The sequence below is a fragment of the Clupea harengus genome, chromosome 22, assembly GCF_900700415.2.
Source record: "Clupea harengus chromosome 22, Ch_v2.0.2, whole genome shotgun sequence".
NCBI lineage: Eukaryota > Metazoa > Chordata > Actinopteri > Clupeiformes > Clupeidae > Clupea > Clupea harengus.
The window spans coordinates 24,284,574-24,301,034 of record NC_045173.1 but is presented as its reverse complement, the minus strand read 5'-3'; the positions used below and the strand labels follow the sequence as shown (position 1 = coordinate 24,301,034).

General features: G+C 50.0%; 1 protein-coding gene across 2 annotated transcripts in view; it reads left to right on the top strand.

Moving 5' to 3' along the window:
- Positions 1-16,461, top strand: part of epha4a (eph receptor A4a) — a 47,320-nt gene that overhangs the window by 10,172 nt on the left and 20,687 nt on the right. For both annotated transcript variants that reach the window (XM_012816616.3, XM_031559972.2), the window contains exon 4: positions 14,786-14,941. In XM_012816616.3, coding sequence (XP_012672070.1) covers positions 14,786-14,941 — 156 coding nt within the window. The remainder of the gene's footprint in view (positions 1-14,785; positions 14,942-16,461) is intronic.

The window sequence follows — 16,461 nt, the reverse complement described above, 5'->3', positions numbered from 1 at the left end:
CTGGCCTGGACCCGTATGTGTGTGTGTGTGTGTGTGTGTGTGTGGTGTGTGTGTGTGTGTGTGTGTTGTGTGTGTGTGTGTGTGTGTGTGTGTGTGTGTGTGTGTGTGTGTGTGTGCCTTTGGCTTCAGGCAAGTGCCATCAGGAACCTCAAAGACCAACCTAGCAGCACACACTGGCCCAGATCTGGCCCAGAACCGCTCTGGAGCTGGCTGCCACCTGGGGAGTGTTTTCTGGAGACCTCTGCCCCACCCAGCGCTAGCTAGCGCCCAGCACCTGCTAAGCTAGCAGACATTACACTGTGCCACTATACAGCAAGCAGCTTGTGGGAGTGATGCATTATATGCCCTACTGTTAGCCTCTCTCTAAGCATTGCATTATAACAGAGTCATTAAACAGTGTCAGGCCGCATTCCAAGCTTTTGCGTTGATGGATTATTTCACACATGAGTGTGGAATGCAGAGAACCCACAAAGCTACATTTGATGGCATTTTAATCTGTCCCCCCCCCCCCTTTCCCGAACAGCACAGAAAAAAAAGATTAGCATGCTGCCTCCATGTGGTTAGCTGTAGCAGTGCTTTGTCTCCCCGTGGTGGTGTTTTAATGATCATTTGATTAGTATCTCCGTGAGCTCTTTTGCCAAACACTCATTAATAAAGGCCGGGCTTGACTGAGGCCTTGCTGGTGCTCTCGCTAACCTCACTCACTGCTGCCCCTGTATCCCCCTTGTGGACTCGCTGTCCCCCCCCCCCCCCCCCCCCCTCCCCTCCCCGCCCCAGTCTTCCCGGCCTCATTAGGTCCTTTCGGACCAGACAGGGACTCATTGGGAGGAACTTGTGTTGCGCCTGTTGACTCTCTGTGAAATGAGCCTCTGACGGTCTCTTATTAACCCGCCTGTCCATTGAGCCCGCACTGCCCATTGAGGCTCTGCGCCGGAGGTTAGCGTTCATTTGACAAGGTGTCCATCAAGTGGTGTGTGTGTGTGTTTGTGTGTGTGGGTGTGTGTGTGTGTGTTGTGTGTGTGTGTGTTTGTGTGTGTGTGTTTGTGTGTGTGTGTGTGTGTGTGTGTGTGTGTGTGTGTGTGTGTGTACGTGTGTACGTGTGGCGTGTGCGGTGCGTGTGCGTGTGCGTGTGTGTGTGCGTGTGCGTGCGTGTGTGTGTGTATGTGTGTGTGTGTGTGTGTCTGTGTGTGTGTGTGTGTGTGTGTGTGTGTTGTGTGTGTGCGTGTGTGTGTGTGTGTGTGTATGTGTGTGTGTGTCTTTGCAACCTCCCCAATGGTTAGCATTTGGCCCCCTGTACAATTCTCTGCGCTCAGTCCTCCTCTCCTCTCCTCTCATTGGACACTGAGGCTGGCTTCCTCCCAGCAGGGTCAAAGATTAACTTGAGCAAGTGTCGGCGGGGGGGGGGGGGGGGGTCGGGGGAGAGGCACCGAGCAGAGGGAGTGAGGGGTGGGTGGGGGTGGTGTGTGTGTGTGTGTGTGTGTGTGTGTGTGTGTGTGTGGTGTGTGTGTGTGTGTGTTGCAGAGGGAGTGAGGGGTGGGTGGGGGTGGTGCGCCCATCCTACCCTTTTAAGCTAAAGAGTCTCGGAGTGCGTTGATGCGTTCTCGGTGCCAGGGGCATGTTCAGCTTGACAGTCCCCATCAGCGCGCAGTGTGTGTGACTCAGTGCTGCGTCTTTGTCCCTGATTAGTGCTGCGCCAAAAGACTCTCCAGACAAACAGGCCAGATGGATCTGGTGAGGAAGCTAATGTGCCTTTAAATGATGTTTGTCCCTCTCCATCCCCCCCTTCCACTCACTATGAATACTTAACTAAATGATCGTTATGAATATTCAGATTGGGTATTTCACACACAAAATGAGGCTGTCAGAGTCTATTTCTGTTGTCCTAACCAGGTAAAAAAAAAGGCAATTGTGCCATGGGATTTGGTGCTTAATGACTCTGCAGATGGAAACAACATTGTTTAGACTAGAACAATTTTCGGAGATGTGCCAGTGAATTGAAAAGATTTCCACTTGTTCTTTGTACTTAAAGCCTGAGCAGTGTGTGTGTGTGTGTTTGTGTTTGTGTGTGTGTGTGTGTGTGTGTGTGTGTGTGTGTGTGTGTGTGTGTGTGTGTGTGTGTGTGTGTGTGTGTGTTGTTGTGTGTGTTTGTATGTGTGTGTGTGTGTGTGTGTGTGTTTGAGGCCTATGGGCTTAGCTACTGCCTGGTTTCCCCCTACATCTCCTTCACCATATCTGATGTCAGGATGTCAGTTAGCAGATGCCAGTTAGTCAGGAGTGGCAGCTCACGCCATCTGATCGGATACGAACAAGCACGCACGTGTGTGTGTGTGTGTGTGTGTGTGTGTGTGTGTGTGTGTGTGTGTGTATCTGTGTGTGTGTGTGTGTGTGTGTGTGTGCGTGGTGGGGGGGTTCAGAGATGGATGGGGTAAAGAGGTTATTTGGGGGGCCTATGGCTCCCCCCTCTCTCACAATGCTATGGTGTGTGTGTGTGTGTGTGGTAATTGCACTGGAGGGGCTGCACCGCCGACCTGAACAAAGGGCATTAATACCGGTAATTATTTGGAGAGCCGGAGAGCCCGGCGGATGCTAATACCGGCGATTAGGAGGCGAGGCTCGGCCTGCTTGTCTGCCTGCTTTTGACAGGAGCTGCAAGTGCCACACTTCAGCCCTTAGTCCTGCCGCTCAGCAACCAGGCTGTTTAATTTGGAGTTTAGGCCAGGACTGAGAGAGGGAGGGGTGTGTGTGTGCCTGTGTGTGTGTGTGTGTTGTGTGTGGAGGGCAAGCAGATGCTGTTTTCATTTGGTACCATTGAGAGTGAGCCCACAATCTTTTTATGTAGGAAAGCCCTTAAGTATGTGTGTGTTATGCGTGTGCACATGCACACCCTTGTGTATGTGTGAGATGGTGTGTGTGTTAGTGTGTGTTAGTGTGTGTCTCCACAGCTGTCATTTTAGAGTGCCGTATTTATGAACGCTCGCTGCTTGCTGTAAATGTTTTGGTTCCAGCACACGTTCCCTCCGCTCTCTCCAGACCGTTAGTAGCCCTGCGTCGTGAATCCCCCCACGAGGAGATGCAGTGAGCTGGGCAGGCTGATGTTGAGGCTGGGGGGGGCGGGGGGGGGGGGGGGGGAGGTAGTGAGCTGGGCAGGCTGGGGGGGGGGGGGGGGGGGTATGGATCTCAGATGTTTAATCATCCCAGGCTGGTGGCGTTGTTGCTGTAGTCGTTAACAGCATTTCTGCGAGAACGTCTCGTTCTGCTCTAAAAAACGCATGTGGCAAGTGGAGAGATGGAGCTGTAGTTTATGCTCGCATGATGTGGAAGAAAAATGCTTAACACACACGCACGCACACACACATACACACATACACAAATACACACTTCTCTTTTCTTCTCTTTCCCCTGAGTCAGTATCCTGGCTCTCTTAGAACACACACAAGGTATGCACACATGTACATACACATATACATACACATACACATACACACACGCACACGCACACGCACACACACACCCTCACTTTTCTTTTCTCTGAGTCATTCCCTCGACTCTCCTCACACACACACATACGGTTCGCAGACCTGCATGCCCCCGGTGTATGTGTGTGTGTGTGTGTGTGTGTATGTATTAGTGTGTGTGTGTGTCTGTAATTCAGCCGTCATGGTGGTGGTGTTGACACTCTTCCCCTTTGAGTGTGCAGCTGGACATTAATCACAGACTCCTGGGCCCTTTCCCCTCTCTCAGCACCTCCTCCATAACACACACACACACACACACACACACACACACACACACTCTCAGCACCTCCTCCATAACCTCCGCCACGCAGCACAGTGTGTGTGTGTGTGTGTGTGTGTGTGTGTGTGTGTGTGTGCAGCGCCCGTCTCAGACACAGGGGCCGGAAAGGGTGACCCGAGCGCTCGGCTAGCTATCACACAAACACACACACACACACACACACAGAGGCATTTACACATTCATACAAACACATGCACACACCTAGGCACAAAAGCACACACACACACACACACACACACACACACACGCATGCCTCCCTCTTCCTGGGCTGGTGGCGAGTTGACCCCTGAGGAAGGTCAATGCGTCGCAGGCTTTCCTGTAGTCTGTCAGCACAGAGCCAGTGGTGTGTGTGAGCGTATCAGTGTTTCCCGTCACTCACTCACTGGGTCTGGGCCATAATGAGCTCCATCAGGGCACACACACACACACACACACACACACACACACACACACACAAGGCACAGGGCTGCACAATAATGAGCTCCATCAGGGCACAGTCTATAAGGCACAGGGCTGCACTCTGCTGTGATATACTGCTGCTCTATGCTACTCTACTATACTCTATGCTACTCTACTATACTCTATGCTATCCTACTGTACTCTATGCTATCCTACTGTACTCTGTGTTATCCTGCTTTACTCTGTGTTATCCTACGTTACTCTGTGCTGTCCTACTATACTCTATGCTATCCTGCTGTACTCTGTGTTATCCTACGTTACTCTATGCTATCCTACTATACTCTATGCTATCCTGCTGTACTCTGTGTTATCCTACGTTACTCTGTGCTGTCCTGCTGTACTCTAAGCTATCCCGCTGTACTCTATGATTATCGCTCCTGTACTGTGCAGTACTGTGCTGCTGTCTGCACTGTGCCATGCCGGGTTGTGTGCTTTGCTGTGCTGCTCAGTGTTGCTGACCGCGCTACACCGTGTGTTGTGTCCTGTGCTGTTCTGGTTTGAGTTCCTGCAGTCCGTTTCATTTCCAGCGCTCCCCATCTCCACGCGGTGGCCATGTCTGCGGCCCCGTCGTTGCACTGCAGGCAGCTGAAGCGAGCGAGCGAGAGAGAGAGACCAGATTGGCCAATGAGCCGCCAGCCCTCCGCATTCCCCGCTCGCTTTTGTCAGGCGGGCTCCCTTTGAAGGCCCTTGGCTGGGAGGAGAGAGGGAGAGAGAGAGAGAAAGAGGGAGAGAGAGAGAGAAAGAGGGAGACCGAAGCTGTCAGTAAGAACATTAGCATGTCAAAAGCTCGCTGAATCAATAAGGCCCTTCTCCCTCTCACCCCTTTCTCTCGCCCTCCCTCTCTTCTCTCTCTCTCTCTCTCTCTCTCTCTCTCTCTCTCTCAGTCTCTCTATCCCTCTCTCTCTCTCTCTCTCTCTCTCTCTCTCTCCCTGTAGCCGTGACCCTCTCTGGCACAGTGGTGTTGAGTCCATTCTTCAGCTCCAGGCCAGCTCACCCACCAGCTGGAGGAGAGGAGAGGAGAAGTGAGAGAGAGAGAGAGAGAGAGAGAGAGAGAGGAGAGAGGAAAAAGAGAATGTAAAGGAAGTTAGGGGGAGCAGTAAAGGGGAGACTGAGAAACATGTGAGACAGAGAGGGAGAGATTGAGAGATGAATGAGGTGGAGGGTGAGTGAGTGAGGGAGCGAGGGAGAGAGAGAGCGAGAGAGAGAGAGAGAGAGGGAGGGAGAGAGAGAGAGAGAGAGAGAGAGGGAGAGATTGAGAGATGAATGAGGTGGAGGGTGAGTGAGGAGCGAGGAGAGGGAGAGAGAGAGAGAGGAGAGAGGAGAGAGAGGGAGAGCGAGAGAGGAGAGAGAGAGAGATTGAGAGATGAATGAGGTGGAGGGTGAGTGAGGGAGCGAGGGAGAGGGAGAGAGAGAGGAGAGAGAGAGGGAGAGAGGAGAGCGAGAGAGAGAAGAGAGAGATTGAGAGATGAATGAGGTGGAGGGTGAGTGAGGGAGCGGGGAGAGGAGAGAGAGAGCGAGGGAGAGGAGAGGAGGGAGAGAGAGCAGAGAGAGAGAGGGAGAGGATTGAGAGATGAATGAGGTGGAGGTGAGTGAGGGAGCGAGGGGAGAGGAGAGAGAGAGCATAGGAGCGAGAGACGAGGAGAAGAGGGAGAGAGAGAGCGAGAGCTGTAAGGTGGAGGCTATGGGTAGAATAGTGGAACAGACGGAGTGGGGGGGGGGGGGGGGCTGTAAACTACCACAAAAGCCCCTGCTGGCTAGCGTAGCCCCGACACACAGAATTGTAATTCACACCCACGTCCCCACACAGCCAGGCCAGGACTTCCAGCAGCACAGCACAGCACAGCACAGCACAGCACAGCACAGCACAGCACAGCACAGCACAGCACAGCACAGCACAGCACTATTAGTTATTAGTGGCCATAGAGAACTCCGCCTAGTACACATGAGGCTAGGGCACGGAGGGATCTGGACCAGACCCACTTCATCTCATTTCATCAGCAGAGAGAGAGAGAGAGAGAGAGAGAGATGCATATATCTACACACCTTATTCATGCCTAGATCTAGGGTTGCCTTATCTTGGTATTCCATATGTAAACCCTGTTTAAATGTTATGCTTTGGCAATGGCAATACAAAAACATTGTCATGCCAGTGAGCCTCATTTGAATTGAATTGAATTGAGAGACAGAGAGAGGAGGGTTCTTCTTAAGACAGAGAGAGAGAGAGAAGGAGAGAGAGAGAGAGAGAGAGAGAGAGAGAGAGAGAGAAAGAGAGAGAGAAAGAGAGAGAGAGAGAGAGGATACCACTTAAGACCTCAACCCATGCAGAGCCCGCCACAGACAAACTAATGAACAGAAAGCGCTCCGGGCAGGAAAGGTAAAGAAAAGAGAGGAGAGAGGAGAAGGGAAGAGAGGAGATTAGAGGAGGAGAAGAGAGAAGAGGGGAAAGGAGAGTTGCTTTTCTCAGGAGGAGAAACTGTTGTGTCTTAGAGGAATTTCACCAACAGAGCAGAAGAAAGGGAAATAAAAAAAAGGTCTGGAGTCGTTCCTGGGCCAGTCCAGAGATTTAATATAGTACGTGTGCTGTGATCCTGCCCATATGGACACACACACACCCACCGGCAAAAAAAGAGAAGAAACTGTTTGTGCTGGAGAAAAAAAGATCATAAGCGAAACAGTTTCCATCCCCCAGTACCTTAGTCTCAGGCTCTCTTCTCTCCTCTCTTTCTCTCTCCTCTCTCTCTCCTCTCTCTCCTCACTCTCTTCTCTCTCCTCTCTCTCCTCTCTCTCTCCTCACTCTCTTCTCTCTCTCTCGCTTCTCTGTCTTTCGTTTCATTCTCTCTGGACGCAGTCGGCAGGAGGACTGTGTTGAAAGAGACAGTACAGGCCCCCCCCCAAAAAAATGGCAGACCTTTGAAAATTGCAGGAACTTGAACAAGGGCCAGATTTGTGATTGGAGTCTATTTTAGAAAAAGAAAGAAAAAAAAGACTTTGCATTGCAATGTGAGAACAGTGTGATAGTGCCCTCCGTCGCCCCCGATAATTACCAACACAGACGCACGCTGGATAGAGAGACGAGAAGGGAACAGGAAGAAGATGGAGGGAGAGGGGCTGTATGTATGTGGACTAAACAACACACACACACATTCACAGAAATATCACACACACACACACACACACGCAGTCACACTCACTCACACACACACACACACACACACACACACACACACACACACACACACACACAAACACAGCCCAGTTTTAATCAGAGGGGAAATGTAGAGGAATGTGAGCTGCTTCCACTCCTCCAGGCTCAGCTTCTGCTCGTCCTTCTTGTTTGGTCTTGAGTTTTTGTTTCTTTCTGGGCAGGAGAAGGAGGGAGGGAGCGAGAGAGGGAGAGGGAGAGGGAGAGGGAAAGAGAGAGATAGACAATGAGCTGCATATCTGCAAGTGTTTACCTCTCCGTCGCCCTGCTGCTTGTCCACCCCCAGAACCCCCCACCCACACACACACACACACACACACACACACACACACACACACACACACACACACACACACACACACACACACTCCTACTGAGCGGCTGCTGGAGAAGGAGGGGGGCCGTCACTCTTCCATCACCTGCCGCGCCACACCCCTCCCTGGGCACCCGCATTCCTGGGCCGGGGTCCAGCTCTGGGGGTTGAGGTGGAGCCGCTGTCCGTCACACACTCAAGAATCTGCAGGCAGGGGGCTGGAAGGGCGTGTGTGTGTTTGTATGTGTTTGTGTGTGTGTAGGGGGGCGTTGTCAAAGATGAGTGTTAGGCTAAGCATTTGTAAATTGTGAGAATAAATGTGTCTGTGTGTGTGTGCGTGTGTGTGTGTGTGCGTGTGTGTGTGTGTGTGTGTGTGTGTGTGAGTGAGACACACACACACATATCCCCACACACACGCACATAATCATTTAGCAGATGGCCACTTAGTAATGACTCCCTTGTGAGCTTTTGTAGCACTCAAAACATTTCATCTCTGAGTTCACTGTCAGACTAACTTCTACCATCATCTACCTCCCCCCACTCCACACACACACACACACACACACACACACACGACTCTTTGAAGAACCTGTTTGTCTCATCTTCTCCTTCCCTGAGTGACTGTCTGAGTGGCTCCTGTGCTCTTTGAAAAGCAGGGGAAAGTTGAAAGATAGATGGCGGTCGAGTATATTTGCACAGATTAAAGCTCCTAAACTTTGACAGCACCCCCCCCCCCCACACACACACACACACACACACCCCGGCCCGTGTGACTGATGGTCCTCTGGTGAGTACAGGCCTCAATCAATCAGAACCGTTGCAGGCATTACTGCTGCTGCTGCCACCACAGCGGTGCACGCACACACATACACACACACACACACACATACACACACACACACACACACGCACATAAACACACACACACATACAGCAAACGCAAACGCTCCTTCATCAGTCAAGCAGTGTGTGTGTGTGTGTGTGTGTTATTAATAAGCAGGTGATGGAGGCGGACGGATCGATGGCTGAATCACTGGCAGGGCCCGCGGGACAGAATGTTAATGATCCCCCTCTCTTCTCTCTTTTCTTTTTCTTTCCTTCCTCCCTAGCTCTCTCTCTCTCTCTCTCTCTCTCTCTCTCCCTATCTCTGTTTGTCACACAGTCAGGTGTGAGATCTCACTGGCGAGTGAGTGGCGTGTGTGAAAGACGTGTCTGGAATGATTGAATACTTTAGGAAACACCAGCAGTGTGTGTGAGTGTGTGTGTGTGAGTGTGAGTGTGTGTGAACCGGAGCGCATACCTGAGAGAGGCTGAAATAAAGGCGTCAAAGAGGGATTTACTGTAAATATGGAATTTGACACACATCTCTGTGAGGAGTTTACAGAGGAACGGAGAGCAGTGGAGCGTCACCGAGTGTGTGTGTGTGTGTGTGTATGTATGTGTGTGTGTGTGTGTGTGAGAGAGAGTGCTGATGATTGATTTATTCTCTTGGTTGACCCCCTAAGCTGTGAAGGCAGATAAAGCTGTGAAGGTGTCATAAATGCGTTAGCCGCAAGGCCCGAAAAGACAAAGGCACTGTGTTCACTTTCTTTACATACCTCAGGGGGGGGAGAGAGAGAAAGAATGATGATAAGCGAGAGAGAGAGAGCGAGAGATAGCGAGGAAGAGTGTTCTCAACCTCCAGCTCTCACATATCTACAGTGAACAGGAGCTGTAGCTACTGACAGGATTTCAGACCTGGTTTGTACTTTTACCTCTTTCTACCAAACACTTCAGCGAATGTCTGCGTGTGTGTGTGAGTGTAGTTGGTTGGCACTCGACTGGGAGCTTATGTGTGTGTGTGTGTGTGTGTGTGTGTGTGTGTGTGTGTGTGTGTGTGTGTGTGTGTGTGTGTGTGTGTGTGTGTAGTCAGTGAGAGATCAGGCGATGAAATCTCCTCTTAGTTACTGCGGACAGAAGAGATGGAGCTGAGAAAAAGAAAACTCAACTAGATAATAGAGGGAGGGGAATTTCAGCTTGCTTGTGTGTGTGTGTGTGTGTGTGTGTGTGTGTGTGTGTGTGTGTGGGGGGGGGGGGGGGGGGGGGGGGGTTGGGTGGGTGGGAGAAACAGAGAAACCTAACCTGGCAGAGATGTATCGTTGTAGAGTTTCCAGCAGAACAACACACACACACACACACACACACACACACACACTCACACTCACACATACTCCCTAGACCACCCAAATGCCAGAGCTAGGCTTCATTTTCTTCTCTCATCTTTCACAGACTGTCTCCTCAAGGCTTTCCTGTTATTTTTTTCTCTATTCCTCTCTCACTCCCCCTCTCATTCCCTCATCTGTTTTTTTAATATTGGCTCTTATGCTGTATTATTCTCTCTCTCTCTCTCCCTCTCTCTCCCACTCTCTCTCTCTCACTCTCTCACTCTCTCTCCATCTCCATTTTGTTCTATTATACAGTGATATAAAAGACAGAGGATCATTTTGAAAACATTGGCACTTCCTGCGTGTAGAGTGTTCGGCAGCCCTCCCTCTAAACCTCGCACAGCCACTGAGAGGCGAGCAGATGATGATGTTATCGTCAGACTTGCACTGCTTTGAACTGAAAAAGCCTCGGCCCCCATTGTAGACGATGATAATGATAAAGAAAAACCGCTCATGTATGCAGTGACTGGATCACATACCAATTGTTAGCCCCACAGCACATCCAATTCAGGCCGGACACAATGTCCCCTGTGGGCCCTTTTGTCCTGACGCCCACCCCTCTCTTTCTTCCTGCCCGGGGACAACAGGTGAATGGACGCCCTCTCTAAATCCGTAAACGTTTTCCAGCCGCCCCCCCCCCTCTCCCCCCCTCTCCCCTGGGTGTCTCTGAGAGAGACATTGTTCTAGAGAGGGGGCGGGAGAGGGGAGGAGAGCACTGACCCTTGAATAAGGGGTTACAGAAGCGTAATTACGCCTCTATTAAAACCCACCCCCCTCTCTCACACACACACACACACACACACACACACACACACACACACACTCACACTCACCTATGCAAGGACACATCAGGCCAATCACACAGCTGCAATGACTCTGCACTTATCTCCCTTCACCCTCCACACACAGACCAGACCCAGCTCAGCCTGGTTCAGTCCAGTTCTGATCAGCAAGAAACAAAACCGCTCCGTTGTTGTTGTTCTACCCTGCTTGAGAAGTGGGCATGTTCTATATCTTCAACCTTCCCGACTGGGTCTTATCAGTCCCAACGTTCCCTTTTCCTGATTCGGCACGCTCCTATCACTCGACCCTTTTCCAGGAAGGTTTCCCGTGTTAGTATAAGCTGACGTTATTTCTGATACGGGGCTGAAACACGGAGATCGTTTTGGTTTTAAAAATGCTGGTAAATGAAAGCGTATTAGTGTGGACGTAGCCTTAGGTTATGCCGTGCAAGATACAGACCTGTCCAAAAGCAGAGCAGGCCCTGTGGCTGTCTCAGAGTGACCTGCTTTTGGCTGTACTGAGGACAGCAGAAGGGTGTGTGGGGGTGGGGAGAGGGTTTAAGCCAGGGTTAATGGCTCTGCTCTGGGTTGGTGGGTGGTTTAGGGCTCCTGTTCAAACAGTGGACAGCTGTGGACCTCCTTCAGGCTTGGGTAAGCAAGGAAGCCTAGAAGCAGGTGGACAGAGTTAGATGAGCTGATAGTGGAGGCAAGAGGAGACGCTTCAATTGACACACACACACACACACACACACACACACACACACACACACACACACACACACACACAGATACTTTTGCTCCCACACACACATCACATGCCTGGGACCATGATGGTCTTCAGTTCGTGAAGTGAAATATAAGATCCTATCTAACACACAAGAAGCTGGCAATCATAGACTCACTTGCTCTCTCACACACACATGAACAGACGGACATACACACACACACACACACACACACACACACACACACACACACACACATTCCCCTCCTCCCTTTCTTCACAACTTCTTGAGTTCCCCCTAACCAGCATCTTCAATTAACCCTCCCCTGATGCCCAGTTAAAAAGATCCACAGAAGATCAGATTGACCTGCTCTCTCTCTTTCATTCTGCCGTTGCTCTCTCCATCCCTCGTTCCCCTCCGCTGCACCACCACAAAGCCTGCCATCTTCCCGGGGTCACGACCCCCAGCTAGCCCTAAGAATCCCTGAGGCTTCTCTTCTGTATCTCTATCTCTTTTTCCCTCCTTCTTTCCCCTACCCCCCCCCCCCCCCCCTCACTCGCTCTCTCTCTCCTCTCTTCTGCTCCTTCGTGTTTCCTCCCTGCTGTTCCTTCACGGATGCTGTTTGTCCGATGAGAGAAAGAGGGGCTGAGAGGATTGCGCTAATCCCTCTCTTTTTGAGTCTGCAGCTGAAGCCTTGTGTTCACTCTCATCTTGGATTGAGGGGGCCATTGTGCCTGATTGCCCGTGATTGGCTTCCAGGACGAGAGGGTTAGAGCGATAGATAACGAGATATATAGTGAAAGAGAGAGAGAGAGAGACAGAGAGAGATGGAGGGATGTGAAGGTTCTGAGGAGCCTCCTGGGGGGTGGGGGTGGGGGGGATTAATCGGACTCCCCCCGGAGCTCGTCACACTGTTTTCTTCTGGAGGCCGCGAGAGGAAAGGGTGTAGAGAGACGGATCAGTGAGGGAGGCAGTCGTCGGTGACTTCTGTTTCCTATGTCAGAGGGCCTCTCAACCCCACAACCCCATATTCCTCTGTGGACCGTCAGTAAGACAGACATGCACCAGCTGTATGTAGTGGGGTTTTTATTGAATTTGTGGCATTGGATGACACGGTTGAATTGAGTTGAATTGTACGTAGCTCACCTTGAATTTTGACGAATCCTAAACCTAAAACCTTTGTGTATTGTATTTTAGTTTTTCTTGGTTTTTATTGTTTTATATATTTATATATTTTCGGTTGTTGTATTTTCATCCGTGCACTAGGCTAAAAGCTGGTAGGTGTCGGCCCGTGAGACGCCCCGCTGGGATCTCTTGTGTGCCACGCCACTGTGCCCTGGCGGGGGGCACTCAGTGAGCCGACTCTGCCGGCAGAAAGAGTGGCAGTAAAAATGAAAAAGAAATGAGCAAAGGCATAAATCGATAAAGCGCCCGCCCGGTGTGGGGCCATAAATAGCTAACACTGCGTTCATGTTCATAGCGCTTGTGTGCTATCAGAGTTTGTGCCAGTATCGATGGGGCTGTAAAATACATCAATAAAAGCCTTCAAAGCATTCCTTCGTCACTGTGCCGGTGATATTATGAGGGTGTGTGTGTGTGTTTGTGATTGCTGCTAAGTACAGCGTGTGTGTGTGTGTGTGTGTGTGTATTTGTGCGTGTTAACTGAAGAGAAAAAGAGCGGAGAGGAAACGGCAAACAACTGGACATGTCCGCTGTTAGGAAGCACAATGGAAAATCACAGAGCACAAACAAACAGAAAAAAAACTTTAGTGGAAGAAATGGCCGACACACACACACACACACAAATACATACAACACACACACACACACAATACACACACACACACACATACACACACACACACACATGCACATACACACACACACACACCCACACCCACACACACACACACACACACACACACACACTAACACACACACACACACACACACACACAGAGGGAATCCTTCAGTTCATTGTTGTCTTGCCTTCATCTGGAGCTCGGGGGAGGTTTTGGGTGTTAGGGTTAAAAGACAGACAGGCATTCCTCTGGTATCACTTCCTCTGGTGATTACAGTGCCATAAAACCACTGCGGTTCTCCCTCTCTCTCGTTCAGACATTCCTCCGCGGGCCCGCACCATGGTGCTGGAGCCGGGAGCTAACCGGGCCGCGGACGAGCCCTGCGCTTGGGCGTTTGGGCCCTGCGTCTGAAGTGTTAGGAGGGTGGAGAGAATAGGCTGGGAGCTCAACTGAGAACAAATGACAGGAAAAAACGTCTGTGCTTACCACACGCTGCTACAGAGAGCGCTACCTCCCCGCCCTACCCCCGGTGGACGGACTGCGAGTCCTATAGGCTACCGAGACATCATGCAACTTTCATTTGGAATGTGCATTACGCGACACTGCATTTTATAAAAATAATGTGAAAGATGTTGTGAAAATGCACTTTTGACTCATGCAGCGCAGTTTAAATGTGTGTCGTCAGTCAATTGGGTTTAGTCTCGGTTTCGTTCGTTATTAAAGTTATCAATTATTTTGAAAAGGTGCCCGGGCGCGCTCCCTCTCCCTCCGGCTCCTCCTCCCCTCTCCACCCCGCTGATAACCACCGTGGGCCGACCGGAAGAATGTGAACTTTATTCTTCAATAAAAAGAATGCAAAAATGGCCAAGCCTGTCGCCTAAAAGTGTTTTTTAAATGCGGCAGTGTTTTTTCGCAGTGACAGCCAGTTTAGAGTTTTGGAATTTGTGTCTGTTGCTGATTAACACAATTCTTGTCACTCCAAGTTAAAACAAACGCTGGTTTGGAAGGGGGGGGATAGGAACCAGGGTTGTTTACCCAGATGTCGCAAGCTATAGTCATGTAATGTCATCTCTTTCTGTCTCTCCCTGTCTCTCTCTCTCTCTCTCTTTTTGCCTTTCTGACCACTTCTTTGTGTCTCTCTTTCAAAGTCAAATTTAACCAAGCTTTATTACCATAATGGCACGAGAGCCTTTCCAAAGCAGTAACCATGGGAACAGGCGTAGATGATATACATACAAGTAAATACTAAAAGCCATTTATAGGATCAAAATAAGATCACTGTAACTGTAGCCTACATGTGACAGAAACGGAAATGAATGAGACAACAATGACCTCATGACCCCATGACCTCATGACCTTATCCACTGTCTGTCTTTGTCCAGTAGCTGCCCCTTGTAGCACACCGCCAGGCATCATTAATATTAGTAGTGATGTTGTTATTTGTGCTGTAATTGTTGTTATTATTATAGAATGACGTCTGTGTCTCTCTGTCTCCATTTACAGCCTGTAAGGTTGGCTACTACCGGGCCTTGTCCACCGACGACAGCTGCGCCAAGTGTCCCCCACACAGCTACTCTGTGAGCGAGGGCTCCACATCCTGTGCCTGCGATAAGGGCTTCTTCCGTGCCGAGACAGACCCAGCCTCCATGCCCTGCACACGTGAGTAGCCTACCCCTGCTGATAATGTTACAACCACACAATTTTCTCTCGCACACACACACACACATATATATATATACACACATACACTGACTGCACACTCATCTCAGGGTACATCAGAAGTCATTAACTTTACAGTTGTTTGTCTGTATTTAACTGTTTCAGGGTTGTTTAAAAAACTGCAGTAGGCTGATAACTGTCGAAGTTAATTCTAGCTCTAAAGGTTTTTTGGTTACCATATAAACGTACCCAAAGTCGTAAACCCCCTGAGTGCTCTGTTCTTTATTTCCACCTCTAAAGAACGATGTCTTAGCATACCTTCGGATTGTTTGGATTCCGTCATCGTGAATGAACAGAAATTCCCTGGCATTGTATTTATCACTGTCAGTCCCGGATGACAAAGCTAGGCGAGCGTGTACTGTATATGAATGTCTCCGGAGAAATGATGTCATGTCAACGCGGATGAGGTCATGACTTACTCAGTCACGGCGCACACCTGGGCCAAATCAGCCTGGCCTCTAATAACAGTGTCAGACACGCATGACTGTTGAGCTAAATAAGCACCTATTCTACCGAGCAGGGGGCGGAGGGCTGAAGTTTACTTGCCTCAGGTGGTGATGGGGAACTTTTATTGAACCCCAGAAACACGCGCGCCTTTGAACTCCTGTTAAGACGTTTTAAGTGAGCGAGTCTTCATAAAGTAAAGTGTATCTTTTTTTTTTCTTCTTTTTTTTTTCTTGTTGTGGGTTGGTTTTGTAATCCTGACAAGGGCTCAGAAAAGGCTTTTGAAGGGCACGTCTGACCCTGACTTTGCACTTCCTGAAGCTGTTTACCTTCCAGTGCTTATTACTATTGACCAGGAAGCTACGCTGCTAAAAATAACATGTATGCACAGAGTGTGGGATAGGAAGGGGTGTGTGTGTGTGTGTGTTGTGTGTGTGTTTGTGGGGAATGACTCAGGATTGATGTGTGTGTTGTGGTGGGGCCCCAGGGGACTCCCAGCAGTGATAAGATGAAGTGTGTGTGTGTGTGTGTGTGTGTGTGTGTGTGTGTGTGAGGGAGGGAGGTTTAACTGCGGGAGTTGACAGGTACATGCCTGAACCATGAGCTGCAGGGACTCAAGGTTAATCATAATGTTATCACCCAGCTTCCGCAGTATAATCACACGGATAGACCGCAGACATACACACACACACACACACACACACACACACTCATTGCCACACATTGATTTCTGCGCACACATACTTTGTGTGCACAGACACACACATGTACACATGGCATGCAATACATTTTCAGACACCGCATACATTAAGAAACACACTCATACATACATACACCTCTTCAACTGATATGTACTTTAAATGGGAGTGTGTGCACAGACACAGAGTTAACGGAGCTCTCACAGGTATGACTGACAGCACAGTGAGCCTCACTCGCACACACACACACTCGCACACACACACTCGCACACACACACTTGCACACACACTGTGTCTGTAACGTGCACCTCACATTTT